This window comes from Rhincodon typus, chromosome 21, assembly GCF_021869965.1.
Source record: "Rhincodon typus isolate 14 chromosome 21, sRhiTyp1.1, whole genome shotgun sequence".
Lineage (NCBI taxonomy): Eukaryota > Metazoa > Chordata > Chondrichthyes > Orectolobiformes > Rhincodontidae > Rhincodon > Rhincodon typus.
The window spans coordinates 47,386,918-47,413,327 of record NC_063352.1 but is presented as its reverse complement, the minus strand read 5'-3'; the positions used below and the strand labels follow the sequence as shown (position 1 = coordinate 47,413,327).

The 26,410-nt window shown below is 41.3% G+C and overlaps 1 protein-coding gene across 1 annotated transcript; it reads right to left on the bottom strand.

Moving 5' to 3' along the window:
* Window positions 1-906: 906 nt before the first annotated feature.
* LOC109936717 (methyltransferase-like 26) lies at window positions 907-26,064 on the bottom strand. Its single transcript, XM_048609883.1, has 6 exons — window positions 26,009-26,064; window positions 21,402-21,564; window positions 14,985-15,044; window positions 5,803-5,870; window positions 5,599-5,677; window positions 907-3,532 (listed from the first exon to the last, which is right to left on the bottom strand). The coding sequence occupies exons 1-6, from the start codon at window positions 26,056-26,058 to the stop codon at window positions 3,476-3,478; spliced, it is 477 nt and encodes a 158-aa protein (XP_048465840.1). The 5' UTR covers window positions 26,059-26,064; the 3' UTR covers window positions 907-3,475.
* Between the last annotated feature and the right edge of the window lie 346 nt (window positions 26,065-26,410).

The following is a 26,410-nucleotide window of genomic DNA, read 5'->3' as shown; positions in this document are numbered from 1 at the left end:
AGTAGCCAGTCACTGGACTTTATATGATTTAAGAATTATAAAGGTTCATAATTAAGTAATGTCTCAATGTTGTCAACCATCCATAATTGGGCAGCGGCTGAAATAATTCAGGTGTGTTAAATATTACTAATTAAGTTACAAAGTGTCAACCCAATTCAGTTATGGAGGACAGAACAGAATAGTGAAAAGCAATCTTTTAATATGCACCACTAAGCCCTGGGCTGTCATAAACTGAGCACAAGGTTGTACACTAGTCATTTTTATATGAGCAAGTAACTTCCTTACTGCTAAAATGTGGGCCAGGTAGAGTGAGGATGTAAGAAAACATTAATAGATTCAGTGTGGAGCCCACAAGTAGAACTTGAGGATTTGACATATCTGCTGACAGCTTAAATAGGAAATTTCAATGTTGTTTGTGAATTCTGTATAAATTAGGGATGTCTTTAAGTTTGTAGCAGATGTTGGAAGGGGAGCAAAATATAAAGACAATCCAAGCACCATTCTCACAACTGAAGACTTTAAATGTCAAAATGCCACAGGCAGCCACTATAGGATTGCCACAAATTATTTTACAATGTGTAGTTTTACTGACTAGAAATAAACATTCATGGCCTGAGGGCTAAAGGAATCAAAGGGTATGGGGAGAAAGTAGGAACGGGAGACTGAGTTGGATGATCAGTCATAACCATACTGTGTGGGTGAAGTAGGCTCAAAGGGCCAAATGGCCTCTTCCTGGTCCTATTTTCTACATTTTTATTCAAACAGGGAGGGTCATTATTGTGCACAGAATAACACCCGTTAGTGCAGCATTTCCTCTGTATTGTACCTGAGATACCACCAGGCATTGTGTGCTCAAAGCCTAGAATGTCACTTGAACATACAAACATCTGACTCAAAACAAGGAAATAGTCAGCAAAGTGATCACTTTAATGTGGACACCATCAAAAACTGAGACAAGAACCAAACGACCAAGAACACAACAACTTGAAATCTTTTTTAAAAATTGAGTTTATAGTTGCATTATCACTTTGCAGGAGCACACCACAGTATTATTAAATTATTATTAAGCCAACAGAGGTCTTCACATAATTTTGAAACAATGCAAATTGTGTAATTTAAAAAAAAGTTTGGTCCAAACATTTTTGTGTTCCGTAGAATTGGCTTTTGTCACGATTCTTTGGATGGAGACTGGCTAATCTGACATATAGTAGCCATCCATTCTGATGGTGCTGGTGGGTTTCTGGAACTCCTGCAGCCTTTCTGATGAAGGTGATCCCATACTGCTGGCAGGCTTTCAGAGTACAGCTATGCTGAGCAACAACAAAGAAATGGTAACACAGTCACATCAAGATGTGGTGTGATGTGACAGGAACCTTGGCATGGTCCCTAGCCTTAAGTGTAGCAGATACCAAGGGTTTGAGAGCTGCTGCCAAAGAAGCCTTGGTGAGTTGTCATCAGCACATTCAATGAGTCCTGCAGGCACGGTAAACTATGGTGTTAAAACAGAAAAGTGCTTAAAATACTCAGCAGGTCCAAGAAACATCTGCAGAGAGAAACAAAGTTCATATGTTGGCTCAGTGACCTTTCATCAGTTCTGATAAAGCATTATCATCAATCTGAAACATTAACTCTCTTTCTTCCCAAAACTGTGCCCTGACCTATGGAGTATTTCCAGCATTTTCTGATTCTGTTTTAATTTCCAGCACCTGCAGTATTTTGGTATGTGTTGCAGAATGTGCATTGTTGTTGCTGCTATACACGTTAGCAAGTACTTGATCATTTCTGGAGCTGTGCCATGTAGGTGAAGAGGCCTAGGAAATCAGCAGCTGAATTACTTACTGCGGAAGACCCAGGCAGTCAAGAGATGGCAAGTATACAGTCCAGTCAAACTGAATCAGGGATTCACTCTTTCCACATCTCCAATGATATTGATATGAAAGACACAAACATGTTAATGCTTTAATGTCAAGGAAAAGTGCCACCATTAGATAGGCACTGTGCCATACAATTGCCAGGAAAACATTACTTGTCACTTATCAGCAAGAGGGTCTGCGCATGGTGACCGGAAGTCACTGCCACGTACGGACCTCAAAAATTCCATCCAGTTGAAAACATTAGCTGATAAGCAGCGTTCCTGCTAAAGTCTGGATAGTTTGGAAGTTGCTGTACACGGGCAAGGATTGTTTCATTATTGGAGGAATCGAGAATAGAGTTGAAGAACGCAATCATTTACAAACAGCTCTACTTCAATCTTATGATAGAAGGAAGGTTGTGTATGAAATAGCTGATGGTATCTGGGCTGAGAATGCTACTGAGACATTTTAACTGTCGGGCTTGTTCAAATGTAACTGTCAATCATTAATTGGTGCAATCTCCATGGCAACACCTCTAAAGTTTGTTTCCCCTAATTGGTATCCTTGCAAATTGTCCTGCTGGAGTGCAAGCTGAGAAGTTTCAACAAAAAATTTTTTTTCCTAGCAGTTCTGCACTAACAACTACGTATCCACTAGTTATCTACAGAGAACAGGCCTCAATAAAATAAGGCTAGAGCGCTGTGGTACCAAAGCTGCAATACTCTGCTGGCTCCCCCTTCCTTCATGGTGAACCTACAGGTGTGTGGGCAGGGCACAGAAGGTTGTTGCAGATAATGATTTTTTTTTTATGTATTTTACATATATCAGAAGCTTGGTCACAGTACAATACCGATCAAAGGCACTCAATTACATGAAATATGATTCGTTTTCCTTCAAGAATTACATCGACACGTACAACTCTAGATTCATCCAATTACAGGCTGTGTCAGTGCAAGCCACATCAAATGTAGAGAAAATAACAGCAAGACCTGCACATGCACATGCACGTACACACACACACTGAGCCATATTCCAGGGTAACAACAAACATACGTTATTATTAACATATAGGAATTCCTCTTTTAAAAAGTTACTGTTGTCAACCAAAAATTGGGAGAGCCTTTGGACACAAGGTCTCAATTTCAACTTTAGACATGGAACCGGGGAAGGAAGCTGGTAACTTCCTTCCACCTCACACTTTGTATGATCAGAAAATCTCCCAAGGACAGAGTCTGACATTCAGCCTGCCTGTAATAACAAGGGTGGGGCACAGGGTGTGGGGAAGGAAGTCTGCTCCTCAAACACACGCACCCTTTTTACATTCAAAAAGACAACGTAATTCAGATCTATTCAAAATAATTCATTCTACTGGGTCTATGTATTTTTAAGCATAAAGGAAAAGTTTTTTTCAGTCATTTTCAATTCTTGGAAAACGTGGCTAGTTAAGAAAAAGAATTCTGAATCAGTCACTATTAATCTTAATTGAAGTTAGCTATTTGGTTTAGTTGAACTAGTTAAAAGAGGATTAACAGCACTTCCATATCATGACACATTGGTACAATAATTCAGAGTTAAACATTGCATCTCTTCCCTGTGTCACAGAACTGCAAAAGAGATGACTGCTATACACTCGACCATTTCTGGAAGATCACGCATTTATTACTGGCTGGCATATCAACCTGAAAAAACAAACCACAATATCATGAGTTCACTAATGCTGATGACTGACCTCTGCTGGCTATCAAATAGTATTACTGCAAAAATAAACAACCACTACCCACTTTGAAATTAAAATGTACCTTCCAGTTTGACTAAATGTTTTCAACTCATTTGGACTGCATTCCAAACGAGTTGGAAACAGTTAGTCAAACTGGAAGACTTTACTCTTCAAACAATATTTCACAAATGTACCATTTTATAAATCAGCAGACACAATCCAATAAAGGGAGCTATTTATTCTTCCTCTTGAAACTTTATCCCCTGAACTGTTATAAACTTTTGCTGACAATCTGTACTTTTTTTACAATTTGTTTTTTGTTTAAACGACAGTGCTGATTTACTTACAATCTGTGAGTTTCATAATGAATTTTGAAAGATTCTGGATTCAAAGTTTTTTTTTGCAGTTAGGCTAGCAGAGAAAATGTTACTGTCTAGACAGTGTAAGTGTTGGGAATTGGCTTAATGACATTTTCCATACTTTTCAATTGGTAAGTGAAAGTTTAAGAGGAACATGATACCAATTATGCCACAATGGTGTGTTCTTTTCCTATTAAAATACAGAGAGAAAATCCTAACATATTCCTTCATAATTAAGTCGGTGAGGAATACCATTGTTTTGGATAGCATTTTACTGCATTTGTGTTAGCAAGCACAGAAATAAAGTACGACTGGACATACTCTGGCACAGGCTACCTTCAAGTACAGAATGGGACTAGTACTTACAGCACAATCAGGCCATCTAGTCCAACCTGTCCTTGTGGTATTAATGTTCCTCTTTTAACCTTACTTTAGTTAAGCCTATCTCAACAGTACTACAGGTAGTTCTCCTATAACCTGATAGTTCTGTTCTTGTGTGATCTTGCGCTATAGAAAATTGCCGTAGAAAACTGCACTAAAGGGAAATCGCTATACCTGTACAGCAGAAAGTTTGCGTTATCCAAACAGCCTCCAGTATTCATCAATTGTGTTATAGCCAATTCGCATTAACGAAACACACGTTATAGCAGAACTACCTGTATACAAGCTATTGTTGCTCATCCCAGATACTGTGATTGATGAGGTGGTTCACAGGTGAAGAGATGCAGGAGGGACAAGAATTGGCATCTGGCAGGTAGGGAAGCTGAAGGGTTGGAGAATGTGATGGAAGGAAAGGAGGAGATGATTGGAGGATAGTAAGGGAATGGGCGATACTGGGAGTCACAATTACTTTGCAAACCCTACTGGTTAGTGGCTTCTTTCAATGGCTGCTTATCATTCAACACCTCCAACCAAAAAGGAGGAAAGAGAAAGAGAACAGAAGGGGGAAAAAAAAACGGATTCAGAACAGGAGACACAGAGAATGAAAGGTAAATGAGAAACCATAACCCTCTTCCTAGACATCGAGGATGACTTGCTTTTAATCCAGTTCAATGGGTCCGGAGAATCTGCAGACTCTACAAATCATGAGGGGTATAGATAGGGTTAATGATAGGTGGATTTTCTCTAGGATGGGGGAATTTTAAGACTGGGAGGCATATTTTTAAGGTGAGAGGAGAGAGATTTCAAAAAGATATGATGGGCAATTTTTTTTTTTTTTACTACACAGAGGGTGGTCATTGCGTGTGGAATGAACTTCCTGAGGAAGTGGTGGACGTGGGTACAATTATCATGTTTAAAAGACATTTGGATAAGTACATGAATAGGAAAAGTTTGTAGGGATATGGGCTAGGTGGGACTAGTTTAGTTTGAGATTATGTTCGGCATGGTTGGCCGAAGGGTCTGTTTCCAAGATTTATGACTCTATGACCCTATGTGGGGCAGGTGGATCAGGAGATGGGGAAATGGTTTGTTTGGAGAGTTAAGAGCTCCTTCCAACACCTCAACTTCACATGCCTTCACAGCAAGCAATTCCGCAGTAAACCAACTTGTGTTGTAAATGTAAGTACATTTTGAGTGAACGACAAGACAGTATGGAAGGGGCTTGACTGTGTTGGGTTCATCACCATTTCACATGCTTATGCTTGATCAAGAACCAAGTAACTCTTACCATCTGCTTGAATGTCATCCCGTTTTCTTCAGCCAATTTCTTTAACAAGCTTATATCTCTCAGACCCCAGATTGGATTTCTTTTAAAAGAAAAATGTTGAATTTTATTAGGGCTGTTCCAAAAGCATCATTTAAAAAAAAACTGTCTTTTACAATAACTGATAAGAAGGAACTAGTTAAAAATAAAAACTGTCATCAAACTTACCTTTGCCTCAAGCTCAAATCAAAATCTATGTTGCTTTGTGGAGTAATTACACCATTGATCGCATAAGGCTGCGAAAAAGAACAATGTTAAATTACATCAGTCAATGACTACCAAAATATCCCTTCCAGCTGTCTTATTTTCAGGTATTAGGGCTGCCAGTTTGTCATATCTTCTAGTTACTAACAAGTGTTGGTTATTGTTGTCAGTATTCCTCCATTTTAGATATTTTCCTAGACGAGCAGTTCAGAGATGTTATTACACACCTCTGCAGCAGGTGGGGCTTGAATCCTGGCCTCCTGGCTCAGAGACAGGGACACTACCATTATAATCCCTTATCTTACCTACCCCTTCAATGCTGAGTCGAACGGCCTGTCTCATTACCATTAAAAGAGGATGGACCAGAAGATAGCCTTAACAAGAGGAACTTGTCTTGAAAGACAAGGGAGGCTTATTGTGTGGTAACAATAGGTACAATTAACATGAACTTGTTCAGAATAATTGCAACAATAAGGGGCTAGGTATGTCAATATCTGTCTCCATTAGGGTTATGAACAACACTGCTTCTCCACTAAAGACAGTGTCCCATCAACAGCTTGGGTAGAGCTTGATATAGCTCAATATTAACTCTTTCAGAATCAAATTAATTTTACAACACCAGCAATGCTCCTTGAAACAGTGAAGAGGCCCAAGAGTATCATACATTGTGGATACTGGATGAGTGGGTATGGGATATGAAGAGACATGGAAATTAAGGATGGGTGAAGGGAGCAGGTCTGAGGGTCAGGGGGCTTCACACTCATCTACAAAGCTGGGCTCATGACCAATGATCATCTCAGTATCTGCCTTTTTATCCATTCTTTCATGGGGTGTGGGTGTCAATCGCAGGGCTAATATGTTGCCCAGTCCTAATTTTGCTGAAACGGAGTGGCTTGCTGAGCCATTTCAGGCAGTTAAGTGTCAATCGTATGCTCCAGATCTGGTCTAATCAGGGCTTTGCACATCTGAAAAATGACCCCTACTCCCTATGTTCTCGCCCTCTACATATAAAGGGCAGCATTCCATTAGCCTCTTTGATCATTTTCTGTATCTATTGCATGGCATTTTAAAGATCTATACACCCGGAGCCCTAAGTTTCCAATCTCCATTATGTTTGGCTTTTCACCATTTAGAAAGTACCATATTTATTCTATCTTACCCTGCGCAAAATGAAAGCCCGCATTGCAATCCATTTGCCCCAGAGTTGTCCATTTACTTGTGATTTATCAATATTTGTTATTTTATACTTTATTGCTTACTTGCCTCCTGTCTTTGCGTCATCAGCAAATTTGTGTCAATGTCTTTCTAACTCATCATGTTGATCTTTGAGGCTCAACACAGACTCAAAGGACATCACTAATAATATCACACTAATTACAGAACTTGCCCATTATCCCTACCCCTGACTTGCTGCCAACTTCCGAAACTTGCCTTCAATTGCATCAGTCTCAACCTTAGCTAACAGTCTTTCATGAGGGACATTAACACATCAATAACTTCCATGGACATTCTCTTGTTGACTACTTCAGTCAACTCTTTAAGAAGTATCAGTCAGATTCATCAGGCATGAACTACACTTTATAAATCCAAAATAGAAACAGAAAGTGCGAGAAAAACTCAGCAGGTTAGTTGCATCCATGCAGAGAGAAACAGAATTAAAATTAAAACCTGTTTCTCTTTCCACATGCAGCCAGACTAGTGAGTCTGTCTAGCACTTTTATTTTAAATCTCCACCGTATGAACACGTGAAATATCATTTATTGCTGCCCCTTCAGTCCCCCAAGCCTACTCCATCATTCAATAAGATCATGGCTAATCTGATTGTGTTTTTAAATCCCACATTCCCATCTACTCCAACAACCTCGGACTCCCCGCCTAGCAAATATCAATCTATCTTTGCCTCCTGTTCCTATTTTCCTATGATGGCTGCACCAATCCAACTCATAGTACCACACTGACACTCTTCCCTTTGCAGGACAGGACAGGCATTACCTGGAGCTGGACTTGTCCTGGCCCTCATTAAGGAACTGAAATTGTTGAAGATGATAGCATCCTCAAACAATTCTCTTTTAACATGTCACCTCCCATACTGTCTTCTCATTTCCAAGCTGCTGCTCTGTGGCGCTCACTGCTGCCACAGAGCTCGCCAGGCTACTCTGGAGTCCTCAAACCCACTTTGGGATGTCCTACAGTGTCCCTCATATTTTGCCCACCCCCACCCCCAACCCCACCTCTATCTCAGTCTCATCCTTCAGTAAAGGCTCCTTTCAGATAACAAGGGAACTTGGTCAAATTGCTCCATGTCACACTGCTTCAGCAGTGCTTCAGACGAGAGAGAGATCTGGAATAAGCTCTGAATTGAGTAACTTTGTCTCATTTTAGGAGTCGGTTTAGGTAACAACTGGTTATGTGGATGCAGCATAAACACATCGTTCATTTCTGAGTGTTGTAGAGCTCAGTGCACAAACTGAAACCAAAATACATGTCAATTTATCATCCTTCTGTGTGTGGGAGGTCACGTCTGCTTTGTCATGGCAACACCTTAGCCTGGTTACTGATCTGATAAAAGATGTTAAGAGATGAATGGCACTGCCGAATGTGAAAACAGAGTCATGTTGTATATGTAATAAACCACGCACAATGAAGCACAAACATCCGCTGGATGATACAATCAGGTTCTAGATGACCAGAAGTGCTTTTTCTCCCCCACACAAACCAGAAGCTTTCCTGCCCATGTTGAATCAGATATGCAGATGTAACACTCTTTCATGAATTTTGTGCTCTCATATGATCAGTTTGTTGTGAAATTTAAAAAAAAAACATTATTGGATGCCAGGAGTCAGGATGTGGAAGTGCCGGTGTTGGACCGGGGTGGGCAAACTCAGAAGTCATAAGACACCAGGTTATAATCCAACAGGTTTATTTAAAATCTCAAACTTTCGGAGCGCTGCTCCTTTGTCAGGTGAAGTCACTTCATCTTACGAAGGAGCGCTGCTTGTGATTTCAAGTAAACCTGTTGGACTATAACCTGGTGTCATATGATTTCTGAGGGAGTCGTGACCAAGTACCCCCACGTTCTGTACATCAGGCAGTAAAGTTTTCCATGGAAATACACACGAGTCTAATGTCAGGTCTGAACTGCTTGATTACAATTTGGGACTAATTTCACACCAGCAATTGTATGAACTCATTGAAAGTAACCTCCCAGTCGCTGTTTTAGTGTGCTGTAATTGCAGTAAGTAAATGTACAACACTGGTTTGTAAATTCTGCTGCAGATTTGCATTAATAGCATTAAGGATATTGAGAGTCAGTGGTTAATTTTAAATCCGAAATAGATAATGCCTTTGCTTAACAAGAATGTAAGGGAAATGGGACAAAGGCAGGTTTATGCAGTTAAGTCACAGATCAGTCATGATCACATTGAATGGTAGAACAGGGTTGAGGGGCTGAATGGCCTACTCCTGTTCCTGTGATCCAAACCTAGACATGCAGCATTTAAACTAAATGAACAATATACATAATAATCCAGCACCACGAAACAGGAAACAAAACTAGCATGTGCAGCATTATTTTGTAATTCCATGAATGCCAAAAAGAAAGCATGCATTTATATAACACTGTTCACAATCTAAGGATATCTTAAAGTGCTTTACAGTCATTGAAGTCAGAGCAGTCACGACTGTAATGCAGAAAATGTGGCAACCAATCTACAACACAGCAAAACTCAAACAAACAGCAATGTGATAACATCCAGATACCCTGCATCATACATCACTGCCTATGCATGCACAGAGGGTGCTGCTGAGAATAAAATGCTGCATTTCTTCTGGCATTTCAGTTTCAAACTTTCCAGTTTGGGGGCACCAGCTGCCTCCTCTTCACTATGGACGTGCAATCCCTTTACATGTTCATGCCCCATCATAATGGCCCTAGGGTTCTCTGCTTCCTCCTGAAAAAAAGGCCTGAACTATCCCCCATCCATCACTACCCTCCTCTGCCTGGCCAAACTCGTCCTCACTTTGAACAACAACTCCTTTAATCCTTTAATGTCTCCCACTTTCTTCAGGTCAAAGATGTGGCCATGAATTACCCACATGGGTCCCGGTTCTACTTGTCTCTTTGTGGGTGGTGGTTGGGAGTATGTGGAATATTCCTTACTGCAGTCCTACTCCAGCCCCTACCTATAATCCTTTCTCTGGTTCATCAACAACATCATTATCAATTTCGCTTCTAATTTCCACTCAGCTGTCACCTTCACCTGGTCCATCTCTGACTCCTCACTTCCCTTCCTCGATATCTCTGTTTCCATTTCTAGAGATAGGCTGGCCACCAGTATCCATTACAAACCCACCAACTCCCACAGTTACCTCGACTATACATCTTCACACCCTGCTTCCTGTAAGGATTCCATCCCATTCTCCCAGTTTCTCCATCTCTGGCACGATGCCACCTTCCGCAGGGGGCTTTAGAAAAGTCGACCTTTCTCCTCAACCGATGATTCCCCACCAACATAGTTTACAGGGCCCTTAGCCGTGTCTGACCCAGTTCCCACACTTCGGCCCTCACCTCTTCTCTTCCCTCCCAAAACACGATATGGTCCCCATATCTTTATTTTCCACCCCACCAGCAATCCCATCCACAGGATCATAAGCCACCAATTCTACAATCACCATCGGGATGCCACCATCAGACACATATTCCCCTCCCCTCCCCTCCCTGTCAGCCTCCCACAGGGTCCTTTCCCTCTAGGGCACCTTGGCCCAGTCCTCCTCCACTCCCAACACCACCCATACCCCCACAGCACCTTCCCATGCAATCGCAAAAGGTGTAACACCCTCCCGTTTACCTCCTCCATCCTCACTATCCAAAGGGCCTAGACCCACCTTCCAAGCGAAGCAGCGATTTACCTGGACCTCATTCAATCTAGTCTAGTGTATTCGCTGCTCACAATGTGGCGTCCTCTACAGTGGGGAGTTGAGACACAGACTGGGTGACTGCTTTGTGGAACACCCACGCTCCATCTACAAAAATGACTCTGAGTTTCCAGATGCCTGCCACTTCAATATACCACTGTATTCCCTGGCCAGCATTTCTGTCTAGGACCTGCTGCAGTGCTCCAGCTAGGCTCAGCTGGAAGAGCAACATTTCACTTTCTGCTTGGGCACCCTGCAGCCTTCAGGACTATCAAGTTCAATAATTTTAAAGCCTGAACACCTCCTTCCATGTACTTTACCCACCCCCACAACCCAGGTCCTGTCTTGACATGAGCTGATTTCAGCACAGCCAACCATTTATCAGCTTTTCTCTTTCTCTGGCTTTCCCTTTGTCCATCTGTTTCTCTCTGGGACCTGTCTGCACCGATCAACTCACTTTTTCTGCCTCAACCCCTTTCATCAACCACCTTTTCCTCAATACAAACAGTTCTGAAGAAGGGTCACTGGACTCAAAGCATTTAATCTGCTTTCCCTCCTCAGATGCTGACAGACTTGTTGAGTTTCTCCAGCAATTTCTGGTTTTGTTTCAGATCTTCAGCATTTACAGTTCTGCATTTTATCCAAGTACCACTGGTCATTGAGCAGTGTGCCCCAGCAGATCCTCATGATGGGCAACAGACATAGCAGCTACAGACTGAATTTGGACCTTCTGGGTGGGGGCATAAACCTTTCCCACCGCCTGGCTTTCAGCAGCTGTAGCTTCTCTGAACATCCAAGGGCTGGCTCAATAGACTTTCCTTTCGATTGGACAGTTGTGTCCATCGTTTGGCCGGGGTGGCAAATTTCTGTTCCTGTACATACCTTGTGCTACCTAGAGGTGGCATTACTACAAAAAGCAGACGAGGCCTCAGTTTTACATCTTTTCCTTGTAGTACAAGAAGACAGCACTTTGTTGACAGGATCTGGGTATTGCTGGCTGAGTCAGCACTTGTTGTCTACCCACTGACTCTGAAGAACGTGGAGGAGAGCTGCCTTCACCAACTGCTGCAGTTCTTGGGGTGAAGGTGCACCCATAATGCTGTTAGGAAGGGAGTACCGAGAGGGCTTTAACATGGGAATTTTGATGAAGGAGGAGTGGTGCAGTGGTGAAGTAATAATAGATGTGATAATGTTGGCAAAATTCCATCCAAGGAAGGACAGGTTAGGGGGTGGGAGAGATGCTGGGAAAGGTTAGTCGGCTACACAGAGCAGATTACGTCTCATAAGGGGTACGGCCACAATGGTAGGAAGCTCTAGGACTTAGAGATGAGGACTCAGTTAGACTCAGACACAAGCAGAGGGCATTCAGTAACATAAAGGCGAATTTGAATGAACTTCCTTTATTAAAATGTTGCCAATTTAATTAGTGCCCTGTATAAAGAGGCAAAGAAACAATTTATTCCTGAAAGGAGACAGATAGAAGTTCAGTTTCAAAATTATCTTGGAAAAAAAATTCCAAAATGATTACTAAAACATTTCACAATGAACAAACTGGCAGATTGAGCAAAAGGAAATTGTGGTCAGTCAGGTTCCAGGTATCGATGATATGAATTACCATGCTTCCACCTGCACCATCTGATCTGCCAATGAGCCAATCAAACAAAAAAAAACAGACATTCAAACCCTTATTTAGTTTTGGCAGCATTGCTCTGGGTCACTACAAAGACTGTTGAAATTTTAACTTTATTTCTTTTTTTCTTATTTATATTGAGAATGACATTAACTATTACCTTATTTCTTTACTTTTCTACTTATTTTACGAAGGCAATTCTTCACTTTTTAAACTTTGTTTCTTTTGCTAGTTTTTATACCTAGGTACTTTTGTGCCTAAGGTGGCACCTTGTGTGGCGATATTATATACTTTTCACTGTACTCCTGTGCTTCTGTTCTTGAATACACGTGACAATAAAATCTAGATCTAAATCTAAATCTAGAGTACAGGATTTGGTTTAAGGTCTCAGATTTGACCCAGCGGTAGCACTCTAGCCTCTGTAGCAGAATCTTGGGAGTTCATATGAACAAGGAGCAAGAGGAGATCATTCAACCCCTTGAGCCTGCTCTGCCATTTAATAAGATCATGGCTGATCTGACAGTAAGCTCAAACCCACATTTCCTCCTGCCGTGACAAACCTTTCACTCCCTTGCCCAACAAGAATCAATTCACTTCTTCTTTTAAGGACTCTGCTTCCACCAGCTTTTCAGGAAGAGAGTTCCAAAGACTCATGACCCTCAGAGAGAGAGAAAAATAAATCAGTTCTTTAATTGGATGACTGCTGATTTTTGAAATACTGACCCAAAGTTCTAGATTCTCCTACAAGAGGAAACATTCATTCCAGATCTGCCTTTGTCAAGACCCCTCAAGATTATATATGTTTCAAATATATGCTTCTTACTCCTCTATGAATATAAGTCGAGACTGTCCACCCTTTTCTCATAACACAACTCACTCATTCCAGGTATCTGTTCACATCCTGCTTTGAAGACCTCAGGCTAACACTCTGGGGCAGTACAGGATGATGTCTATCCTATTAGAGGAGTCACTTTCAGAATTGGTGTTAAACTGAGATTATGTCTACTTTCTGAGGTGGATGTAGAAGGTCCCGTCACACTACTTCAAAGTGGAGAAGGGAAATTGTCAGTGTAGTACTAATTCCTCAATCAACATCACAAGAACAGGTTATCATGGTCATCAAATTGCTGTTCCTGCAAATATGCTGTGTGTCAAATGGCTACAATGACTCCTATCACTTCAATGACATTAAAATACTTTAGAACATCATGAAAGGAACCATATAAATGCAGATCTTTCTTACAGCACCTCCTGGCATTAGTGGCAGTACGGGGGTGGCAGAAGGAAGAGTGAACATCGAATCAGGTAGAATTCGCACTGTGAACTGCGAAACAGAGGCACCTGCTTGCACATCTATGTTAGAAAATACCCAGTGCAGGTATAACTGGCTTCAAGTGCGATACTCAGCTAATGACATGTACAGGGTGTGGTAGCACAGTGGTTATCTCACTGATTTAGCAAACCAGAGGCTTGGACTAACAATCCCACAGGATTTGAATCCCACACTGTAGCTGGAGAATTTAAATTTAAATTCAAATTCAATTAATTGAATAAAATCTGGAATAACAAGTGAGTTCTTGTAAACATGAAACTTCTGCACTGCCATTAGAGCCCATTTGATTCATGAATGTCACTCAGGAAAGAAGATCTGTGACTCCTGACCCACGGCAATCCAGGTCAGTGATTCTGAAATACCCTATGGATTGCCTGAAAGATATGTTATTTGTATTCAGAAAGGCAGCTTACCTTGCCTGTGGGAGGGGGTGGTTAGGTGTTCGTTTATAGGAGATTCCTTACCAATGTCATGCTGATGCCGTGAGATGCCCGTGGGGGATACTGAGGACTCCCGAGGCAACACCTTCCCAAGTATATATCAGTGTGCCACCACATCTGCTGGGTCTGTCCTGCCAGTGGGACGGGGATGGAGGATATCGTGTCCAGGACGTTGTCTATCAGGTATGATTCCATAACAATGGCAACATCAAGCTGTTGTTTAACTAATGTGTGGGCCAGCTCAGCACAGGTTCCCACCTCTTTGCAAAGAGGTCTCTGTCCCATTTTGGTCTGTCCAGTTTCATGTCTCTTCTTCGGCTGATTAGTGGTATCATACAACATTTCAGATGGCAACTGATCATTAGATTAGATTCTTTAACTTCCAGATTTCTAAACTGAATTCAAATCTCACCATCTGTTCTGGTGAGATTGGAATCCAGGTCCCACAGCATTATCCCGGGTTAACAAATTATTAGTCCAATGATCTTTGCCTCTTATCCCCAGATCCTTTTGTTAGAGAACCTGGGATTTGAAGCAAACCCCAGAGCATCAAGCCTAGGTCCCTGGACAACGAATCCAGTGGAATTAACACTTTTCAGAAGTTACACAAGGTTCTCAGTGTTTGTACGATAAACTTCCTTCGATTTGGAGAGCAGTACTGTATATTACTTTTCCCAAAACAAATGACTTGGCACCATGCAGAGAAGTGAAAATTACATAAAACTTAATATAATTCCTCTATTATTAACATGATAATAATAATGCTGGCTATGAAAGGTGGTAATAAATCATTCCATTGTCATCCAATCTAATATAATGGATTACTTACCCCATAAGTAATAAGTAAGGCCTCTGGTTTTAGTAACTGGCCAGCACCTTTGAACAGGCCCTGCGGGAAACAGAAGATGATAAATAATATTTTGTTCATGGCAAGGGGGAAAACATTAAAGATAGAACAAATACAAGAATACAAGAGAGCAGGAGCAGACTGTACAGTCCATGAAGCCTGCACTACCGTTCACCATCCACAATCATGGCTGATCTTAGGCTTTAACTCCACTTTACCATCCATTCCTCATATCCCTCACTCCCCTGAGAGATCTTAAATATGTCCAATCATGGAGCATCCACTAACCTGAGGAAGAATATCCAATAGATTTACAACTCTTTGAATGGAGTGATTTCTCTTCATTTAAGTCCAAAATGATTGGGCTCTTATTCTGAAACTGCCTGTGCTTTCGACTCCACCACCAGTGGAAACAAACCCTCAGCATCTACCCAATTAAATCCCTTCAGAACCATGCTTCAATGAGATCATCTCTCATTCCTCTGAACCTTGGAGAATATGGACCCAATTTGTTGAATCTAGATGACACAGTTTTTTTTTTCTACTCAATTGACGGATGTGAGCGTCGCTGGCTGGGCTAGCATTTCTTGCCCAACCCGAGTTGCCCTTGAGAAGGTGGTGGTGAGATGCCTTCTTGAACCTCTGCAGTCCTCCTGCCGTACGTAGGAAGGGAATTCCAGGATTTTGACCCAGCAACAGTAAAGGAACCGTAATATATTTCCAAGTCAGGATGGTGAGTGGCTTGGAGGGGAATTTGGAGGCGGTGGTGTTCCCATATATCTGCTGCCCTTGTCCTTCTAGATGGAAGTGGTCGTGGGTTTGGAAGGTGCTGTCTAAGGATCTTTGGTGAATTTCTGAAGTGCATCTTGTAGATAGTACACGCTGCTGCTACTGAGCATCAGTGGAGGAGGAGTGGATGCTTGTGGATGTAGTGCCAATCAAGTGGGCTGTTTTGTCCTGGATGGTGTCAAGCTTCTTGAGTGTTGTTGGGGCTGCACTCATCCAGGCAAGTGGGGAGTATTCCATCACACTCCTGATTTGTGCCTTGTAGATGGTGGACAGGCTTTGAGGAGTCAGGAGGTGAGTTACTCGTCGCAGTATTCCCAGCTTCTGGCCTGCTCTTGTAGCCACTGTGTTTATGTGGTGAGTCCAGTTGAGTCTCTGGTCAATGATAACCCCCAGGATGTTGATAGTGGGGGATTCAGTGACGGTAACACCACTGAATGCCGAGGGGCGGTTGTTATATTGTATCTTATTGGTGATGGTCATAGCCTGGTATTTGTGTGACACGAATGTCACTTGCCACTTGTCAGCCCAAGCCTGGATATTATCCAGATCTTGTTGCATTTGAACATGGACTGCTTCAGTATCTGAGGAGTCACAAATGGTGCTGAACATTGTGTAATCATTGGCGAACATCCCCACTTCTGGTCTTATGATAAAGGGAAGGTCATTGATGAAGCAGCTGAAGATGGTTGGGTCTAGGACACAATCCTGAGGAACTCCTGCAGAAATGTCCTGGAGCTGAGATGATTGACATCTAACAACCACGACCATCTTCCAATTGTCAGGTATGACTCCAACCATTGGAGAGTTTGCCCCAGATACCCATTGATTCCAGTTTTGCTAGGGCTCCTTGATGCCACACTCGGTCGAACGCAGCCTCGATATCAAGGGCTGTCACTCTCACTTCACCTTTGGAATTCAGCTCTTTTGTCAATGTTTGAACCAAGGCTGTAATGAGATCAAGAGCTGAGTGGCCCTGGCGGAACCCAAACTGGGCATCACTGAGCAGGTGCTGCTTGATAGCACTGTTGATGACACCTTCTATCATTTTACTGATGATTGAGAGTAGACTGATGGGGCGGTAATTGGCCAGGTTGGATTTGTTCTGCTTTTTGTATACAGGACATACTTGGGCAATTTTTCACATTGTTGGGTAGATACCAATGTTGTAAGTGTACTGGAACAGCTTGGCCAGGGGAGCAAAAAGTTCTGGAGCACAGTACTATTGCCGGAATGTTGTCCAGGCCTGTAGCCTTTGCAGTACCCAGTGTCTTGATATCATGTGGAATCAATCGGATTGGCTGAAGACTGGTATCTGAAAGGCTGGGGACCACTGGAGGAGGCTGAGACGGATCATCCACTCGGCACTTCTGGCTGAAGATTGCTGTGAATGCTTCAGCCTTACCTTTTGCCAGATACCTTTCAGTGGAAAGGTACCTAAAGGGGCAAAGAGATTGGCTGCAACATATTTGTCACAGGTATATTGCCTCCAATGACTGGAAAGGTCCATAACCAATGATGAAAGCAGTAGATACTGGCACTGGAGGATCTTGAAACTTGCTCTGGCAGAATATTGTCAGCCTGTCCTGGCTCTCAGGTGAAATATTGAGGTGCCAGATACCTTGCATTTAGGATTTAGGTAGACAATCATTTGCTGAGCAAGCCACCTATGAAACTTGCTTGCCAAGTGCAACAACAAAAACTTAAACAGCCACAGAGAATTACAGAGTTATCTGTATGAAAATGGAATTTCCATGTATTAGTTGTCTATGTTTGGAAATTTTGCCTTTGGAAACGTTTGCCTTTTTCGAAATGATGAGAACCAATCCCAGCTCCCAGCAACAAAACTACAAATTTTGTTACTTGCATTTCTCTTGCATAGTAAACTTAAATTTCTGATTTTTACCATATGTTAAGTCAGGTTTGAAAATGTAGGAAAGGAGATGTGAGGTTTGTAGATGACCAAACACCAGAGAAGCTTCATGGGAGCTGAGGCACAAACCATTTGGATGGGAAATGAGAAAGCCCCTTTTCCCACAATGAGGGTGAAATGGGGTCTTCTCTTCCCAAACTGTTTAGATGCTAGGTTTATAGAAATTTCCAAGACAAAATTGTTCAAAATTTATTCAGTAATTGTGTCTAATGATGTGGATTAAAGAAAGGTAAAGACAGGTCAGATTGATGCTGACCAATCTAATTGACTGTGGAACAATCTACAGCAGTGCTTTGCAACTGTTTCTCTATGTGACCCTGTTTTAAGGTTTGACCCCTCAGCAAAACCTGTTACAGTGGAAGGGCAGCTGCAATTAATTGGTCGGAGCTGCACAGTGGCCATTGCTGCCTCAGGGATCGTGACCCCAAAATTTTGACTGACAACCCCACTAGCTATCCTGATACCCCACTTTGGGAAAACTTGATCTAGAGGAACTGAATAATCTTTTCTAGTTCCTTTATCCCTGTATAAATCCCACCATAGAATTGCGAAATTGAATTCACTCATCTCAACCATGCTTGCATTTGCACCAAAAAATAATGAAAGCTCAAATATTATAAAAACAGAATTAATTCGCAAATGTCTTTCAGGATGATGAACCTGTGGCCCTCTAACAATAAAACAGATAATTTGGAAGTTTGCAGACTCAAAACTCAAGACAACCCAGAGGGATCTTGGGGTTCAAGTCTACAGTTCCATGAAACTGGCCACACAAGTAGATAGGGTGGTGAAGGTGGTGTATGGCATGGTTGGCTTTTATTGGTTGGGGAATTGAGTATAAGAGTTAGGATGTCATGTTGCAGCTTTAGAAGACTTTGGTTAGGCCGCACTTAGAAGACTGCATTCAATTCTGGTCACCATATTACAGGAAGGATGTGGAGGCTTTGGAGAGGGTGCAGAAGAGGTCTACCTGGATGCTGCCTGGATTAGAAGATATGACCTATAAGGAAAGGCTTGAAAAACTTGGGTTGCTTTTTCTGGAGCGGCAGAGGCTGAGGGGAGACTTGATAGAAGTCTATAAAATTGTGAGATGCATAGACAGCCTGGACAGTCAGAATCCTTTTCCCAGAGTTGAAATGTCTAAAACTAAGGGGCATTTAATTAAGGCGAGAGGGAGAAAATTCAAAAGAGATGTGAGGGGCAAGTTTCTTTACACAGAGTGGTAGCAGTCTGGAACACACTGCCAGTGGTGGTGGTAGAAGCAGATATGATAGGGGTATTTAAGGGGCTTTTAGATGAGCACATGAATGTAAAAGGAATGGAGCAATATGGACAAAGGGCAGGCAGATGGGATTTGTTTAATTTGGTGTCATGTTCAGCACAACATCGTGGGCCAAACAGCCCGTTCTATATGTGCTGGACTGTTCTATGTTCTAAATGTAGTACACAGTGAGGATAGTAACAGATGGGTGAAATGAGCAGCACAAAACAAATGAATTTAACGCTGAGATGTGTGAAGTAATGCAGTTCAAGGCAAGGCAATATAAAATAAATAATACAATTCGAAAGGAAACACAAAAAGAAAGAGGCCAGGAGCACTGTATGTAGAAACATCTTAGAAGGCACCAAGACAAGTTGAGTAAGCTGCTGTAAGATAAATGGGATTCCTGGCTTTATAAATAAACATTACATAGGCAAAGAAGTTATTACTGAACCTTTAAACAAAAAGCACAGGTTTATGTTTCAGTTGGAATATTGTGACCATTTCTACGCACAAGTCTTCAGAAAGGGCCTTAGAGAGTGCAGGGTGATTTACTAGGATGGTACCAGGAATGAAGGCCTTTGACTAAATGTCAAGACAAGAGAAACTTCAATTGATCTCCTCACAACAACAGGAGGGTAAGTATTCATAAATCATAAATAAGGAGAAATAGTGTCCAGTAGCAGAAAGGTCAGCACCCAGAGGACACACATCTAAGGTAATTTCTAAAAGAACTAGGAGTTAGCATGAAGATAAAATACTAATCCAACAAGTTGTTGTGATCTGAAACTCACTGTCTGAATGGGTAGGATTGCCAGATTCAATAGTAGCTCAAAAAAAACTGCATAAATACCTGAATGGAATGAAGACAGAATAGAGCCATACAACATGGAAACAGACCCTTTGGTCCAACCAGTCCACGCCATGTTCCCAAACTAAACTAGTTCCACCTGCCTGCATTTGGCCCACATCCCTCCAAACCTTTCCTATTCATGTACTTATCCAAATGTCTTTTAAACACTGTAACGGTGCCCGCATCCATCACTTCCTCTGGAAGTTCGTTCTGATGATAAAGGAAGAGTACAAGAGTGCGATCAAATGGATTGTGCTTTGGAAAAGATGCATTGACATGATGCTGAACATGGATTACATCTCTGTTTCTACTTTCTCCAATAGATAACACAGTCTTCAGTTATTGTGAAGCTGCTGTCTCAAATTCCGTATAAAAGATAGGAGCAGGAGGAGGCCATTCAGCCCTTCGAGCCAGCTCCGCCATTCTTCACGATCATGATTGATCATCGAACTCGATAGCCTAATCCTGCTTTCTGTCCATAAACTCTGATCCCATTCGCACCAAGTTCTATATCTAGTCACTTCTTGCATAGATTCAATGTTTTGGCATCAACTACTTCCTGTGGTAATGAATTCCACAGGCTCACCACTCTTTGGGTGAAGAAATGTTTCCTCATCTCCGTCCTAAATCATCTACCCCGAATCCTCATACTGTGACCCCTGGTTCTGGACACATCCACCATCGAGAACATCCTCCCTGCATCTACCCTGTCCAGTCCTGTTAGAATTTTCTAAGTCTCTATGAGATCCCCCCCTACCCCTCACTCATCTGAACTCCAGCGAAAACAATCCCAACCTAGTCAATCTCTCCTCATACATCAGATCTGCCATCCCTGGAATCAGCCTGGTAGACCTTTGCTGCACTCCCTCGAGAGCAAGAGCATCCTTCCTCAGAAAAGGAGAGCAAAACTGCACACAATATTCCATCTGATTGTTATTTGCCTTTTTAATGCCTTCACCTTTAAAAAGCCTTTTCAGAATTTTTTGGTTCAATCATGACACTGGGGCCTCTGCCAAACTGAACTGATCAAGTATTCTGTGAAGCAACTTGGCGGGTGGCGGGTGGAGGGTAAAGGTGCCATACAAATACAATGTATTATTGTTGTAATTACCATTATGGTCACTCACATGAAAGAAAGGATAATGCTACCAAAATAGTCATCTTATCATTTTACACCTATACATCATGTTTTAAATTTTAAACAAGATTTAAGAATTGACAAATTCCTAAAGTGATGCTTTATAATACACTTTGATCAATGATATACCAGAAGAATGAATTGGAAAGCATTAATTCTTTACAAAAGTTAAATCATTTAAATGAAAAGCAATTGAATCATAAGATTATGGATTAATATTAAACATGGGTCTTATGCATAACAGAATTGCAATCAATTTTAACATTACTTCAGTCCATCATTTAGTTGTTCAACTGAATGCCTGGATTAGCTGCTTGTTCACCATCAGATGTTTTGAACATGCAGGGCAACGTGGTTCTTTGGGAATGGCAGGAATGATGCCTATTGATTCAACACAGCAAATTCACACAAATGAACAGAACTCTCACCTCAGTGCACTTCATCTCTGTGATGTGAATCATGTTAATATTTACAATAAGATCAAAGGAATTTGGTTTCACGCCTCTCCAGGTCTCCCAGCTCTGTGAACAGTCAATATGAAGTGGCTGCTTTACATTCGCCACTTTCGTTGCTGCAATATATGCTGAGATGCTAAAACAAAAGAAACCGTTTTAGGACAAGACTTTTCAGAAGACAACAATTTGAGACAATAAATAAGTTAATGAGAAACATGACAAAACAGCAATTCAACCTGGGCATTTAGACGATCACCTCTACCTCAAACTGATTCACAAATTTAGCAATTAGCAGAACAGCATCTGGTGCATGTGTAAAATGCATACAAAAACGTACGTCATATTCCAAAGTGTTATACACATACATGTCACATTTGGTGATTACTTGAGCCAATTAAATTAAGCATACAAATTCACCCAAATAAGAGCAAGTAGGAAAAGCCATCATACATCAACCAACAAGATAAACAACTCACAAGCTATCAAGATCACACAATGTATTTTAATTTCCCACTAATTACAATAAATAACAATAGTTGATTTAGTTTCTCAGACCATCTGATTATTAACACTTGAAACTTAAAATAACACTAGGGGAGAAGAGGAGAAAAAGCAAACACACTAAAAACAATTAACTGCATTTGGATAGCAGCAGAGACACGTTTACAGGGCGCAAGATCATTTTTCTATGGTCCGCAAGCAATTCCTTGAATTCATTGAAGTAGCACTGTGAGATTATGGCATGACATGGCATGGACTAAGTTAGGTGAACGACCTGTTTGTGTGGAGTACATCCCATAAAAAAAGGCAAAGTCACCATTGTCAGACTTTAGGGTTACTCTCTCATTAAACAGAGATGACTGGTGGTTGTTTAACCAGAGGGTCACCATGCCTCGAGTGAGGGGAGAGGTTGAGAATGACAGTTCTTCATGGTAACCTCAGCCATTCCAGGAACTGAACCCACATATGTTGTCCTCATAAAAGGAGCATTGTGGGAGATATTTTTTATAATGTTGATTTTTTTTCTCTTCACTTTAATACAGCAAGTTGTGAGGGTCCGAAGTTGATACATTTTGCTTGATACTCGTAACTTCAAAGCACTTCTTGAGTCTCTTGTTAAAGTGTTATCACTCATGCAACAATGTGGTTATTCTGTAAATACATTGTTTCAATTAGCAGTGACATCCCTGTAATTTGGTACACCGTCTTAACCTTGCATCTGCCTCGCTTAAGTGTCTCGCCCAAGTCCATTCTCCATGTAATTCAGTTAATTAAATTTACTGCTCCCTTTGCTCCCTCTATTAAATCATTATAGATATTTTTAATCAATGTGTTCAGATATGTTTTGACACATATCTAAAGAAGATAGGACTTGGGCCCAGGCTTTCAAGCCAAAAGGTAGGGACACTACCACTGTGCCACAAGGGCCCTTATTAAATAACTACATGCAGACCTCCAGTATGTGAGCATTAGACTTGGAATAATTACTCTACTTCCCTAAGGATAGTTTTTCAATCACTTGCAATAGTCCTGCCCGGGTATTAACACATGGTGATACTTATAGTAACTGCTTTTTGAAAACTGCCTTTAATTATCAATTATAAAAGCAAAGCCAGAGAGGATATAATTTCCTAATAAATTCTAATGATAAAGTCTCTATCTTGGGGTTTTCCCTCAAACTGGGTGATACATTAACAATTAAGTGCCTATGAATTGCTTCAACTCTGTCAGTTTCAATTTTGTGAGATAACTTGAAGCTTGTTGCAAATTGAGTGTTAACTGTTTAACACATCCACTTCTCATCCAGACAATGAGTGGGTCAGTGTGGAGAAAAGATTAGAGGCAGGTTTGCATTAATTCCCACAATCTGCAGGTGGATTCAGTGATTAAAATAAATGTATTCCAAAGAATCATCATAATTCCAAGGTAGCAAATTTTTTTTCATACATACACTTTACACAAGTTGTGGCATTGCTGGCTAGGCCAGCATTTATTGCCCATTCCTAATTGCCCAGAGGGCAGTTAAGAGTCAACCACATTGCTGAGAGTCTGGAGTCACATGTTGGCCAGATCAGGGAAGGAACTCTGCTGTCCTTGCCCAAAAAGTCATTAGACGAACTAGATTAGAGACAAAAATGCAGATGCTGGAATCAAAGGTAGATAAACAGGAGACTGGAAGAACACAGCAAGCCAGGAAGCATCTGGAGGAAAGGAGAAGTCAACATTTCGGGTATTACTGTTCTTCAGGACTGGTCTTGAGGAAGGTGAACCACACGTTTATTTTGCAAAAATCCTGGTCATAATCTGACTCTTACTTCCAGATTTTTATTAAATTCAAACTCCACCATCAGCTGTGGCAGGATTTTAACACAGGTCCCTAGAACATTACACTGGATCAACAGTCTAGCGACAATACCACCAGGCCATTACCTCCCTTACATACACACAAAATCATTAAGGTCCAAGTTATTGCAGACATTTAAACAGAAAATGATGACAATACTCAATAGGTCAGGCAGCATCTTTGGAGACAGAAAGAATTAATGCTTCAGGTCACTGAACTTTCATCAGAACTGGGAAAATGTTAGAGATTTTCTGAAGAAGGGTCCAGACCCGAAACGTCAACTTTCCTGCTTCTGTGATGCTGCCTGGCCTGCTGTGCTGCTCCAGCTCCATGCTGTGTTGTCTCTGACTCCAGCATCGGCAGTTCTTGCTTTCTCAAAGTTAGAGGTGTAATGGGTATTGAATAAGAACAGAAACAGGGAAGCAGATGTAGGGGTGGGGTGGGGAGTAGTTGTTGGGAAGAAGAGTGGAGAAGATGACCAATAAAAAGAAAAGATCAGTGGCAGGATGCAAGGCAAGAGAGATAGGCAAGGTTTAATAAAACCTAGAAAAAGATGTTGTTAAAAGGGAAAAGTAAAGACATTAAAGCTGCCTCTACAGCAGGTATAAACAGGAGAAACATCAGCAACGCCTCTGGTGAAAAAGGGGGCATCAGATAGGATATGAAATTGTTGAACTCCGGACTGAGTCCAGAAGGCTAAATAGTATCTAAACAGAATCTGAGGTGGTACGAAGGTTCATTGGAATGTTGTATTAAAAGGTATTATTAATTGCATTAATTAATTGTATTAATGTATTATAGAAGGATTAAGCGAGTGGGCAAAAGCTTGGCAAATAGAATATAAAGCAGGGAAATGTCAGGTTATGAATTTTGGCAGGGAGAATAGAGGAGCTGAATATTATTTAAATGGAGAAAGACTGCAGAAAGCTGCCATCCATGTTCAGCGGCTAATATGAAAGGCGAACGGAATGTTGGTCTTCCTTTGAAAGGGAAAGTAGGGACATTTTGCTAAAACTGAACAAAGTACTAGTAGTTAATTGGTCCCTTTTTTTAAGGAAAGATATACTGTCATCGTAGGCAGTCCAGAGAAGGTTCACTAGGCTGGTACCAGGTAAGCAGGGACTATCTTTTGAGGAGTGGTTGAGTAAGTTTAGTGTGTATTCACTGGAATATAGAAGAATGAAAGGTGACTTTATTGAGACATACAAGACTCTGAGAGGAGTTAACAGAGTGGATGCATAAAGGTCGTTTCCTCTTGTGAGAGATTCAAGGATTATGCGACATTATCTCAGAATAGGGGGTCGCACATTTAAAACAGAGATTAGGAGGAAATTCTTCTCCTAGATGTCTGTATAACTGTGGAATTCTTTACCACACAGGGCTGCCAAGGCTGGGTCATTAATTATGCTCAAGGCTGAGATAATCAGATTTTTAATGTGTAAGGAGATCAAGGGTTATAAAGCAAAGGCAGGAAAGTGGGGTTGAGGGTTATCAGGGCAGACTCAATTGGCTGAATGGCCTGGATCTGCTCGTGTATCTTATGGTGTAAGAGGGTGGGGTCAGAGTACGAGTTGGACAGAGAATTACAGGAGATAGAAAGTGAAATAACTCCACAGAGGCTGGTATCCCATCACCAAGTCACCCTTTTTTGACATGTGGAGAGTCCATGACACTGATCCAACTCCCTCAGAGCCAGCTCTCCGAGTGACCAGGACATCTGACCCTCCTGTTTATATCTGTCAGCCAGGGCTCCCTGATTGCACTAGATTAACAGCCCCAATCAGGGAAGTATATTCTATAATGTCCACCTGGCTGACCTCATTATAGTTACTACAGAAAGTGCACGGTCACTATTGTGGACTTAATGGAGGAGTGCCACAAAGTGATCACCCATGTATTTCGTTTAGCCAACATGTATACTCATAATATTAAAACCAAATTACTGTCACAATGACAGAAGATACCCTACAAAAGCCCAGCATTTTTTTCTTGCTTGTTTGACAGAATAGCACACAAAAATAAAGCAGATAGAGAAGTAATCAAATCAGACTAGTTTTGAATTGAACAAGCTCTGGCACTGAAGATATTTTTGATCCAAAAAGTAAGAAAAAGTGACCAACCAGAAGCCAAACAACGAGTATCTCAAGAGAACAATATCAAAAGCACAGCTGTCACAAAGCAGAATCGCACACAAATTGTGGTTATCGAGTAAAATATTCATTAAAAATGTCCTCACTTCATAACTGTTCCATGCCCACATATATACGTGTGAGTGACATTATTCATCTTGACTTTTTCTAATGAAAAAAGATGAAAGTTACAAATGGCCACTAGCTGGAACATTATGTACGCAATGAATAATAAAAGAGCTCTGAAATGGACTGATGTATTAGTGTCATTTTAATGCAATCAATCACTGTCAGAACCTTCAGAAGAAATTTAGAGATACTTTGACAAAATAATTTCTCTACAGCACGGTAAGCACCATGATGCACTCCACAAATAAATAAAACATCACCCGGGGAAAAGACATGACGCTGTAATGCAGTTTTCTTTCCCCTACAAACAGTATTTTCATGGATTTAATTTTCCTTCTTTATTATTTCACAGATGTAGCCGTTGCCGGTTAAGCCAGCAT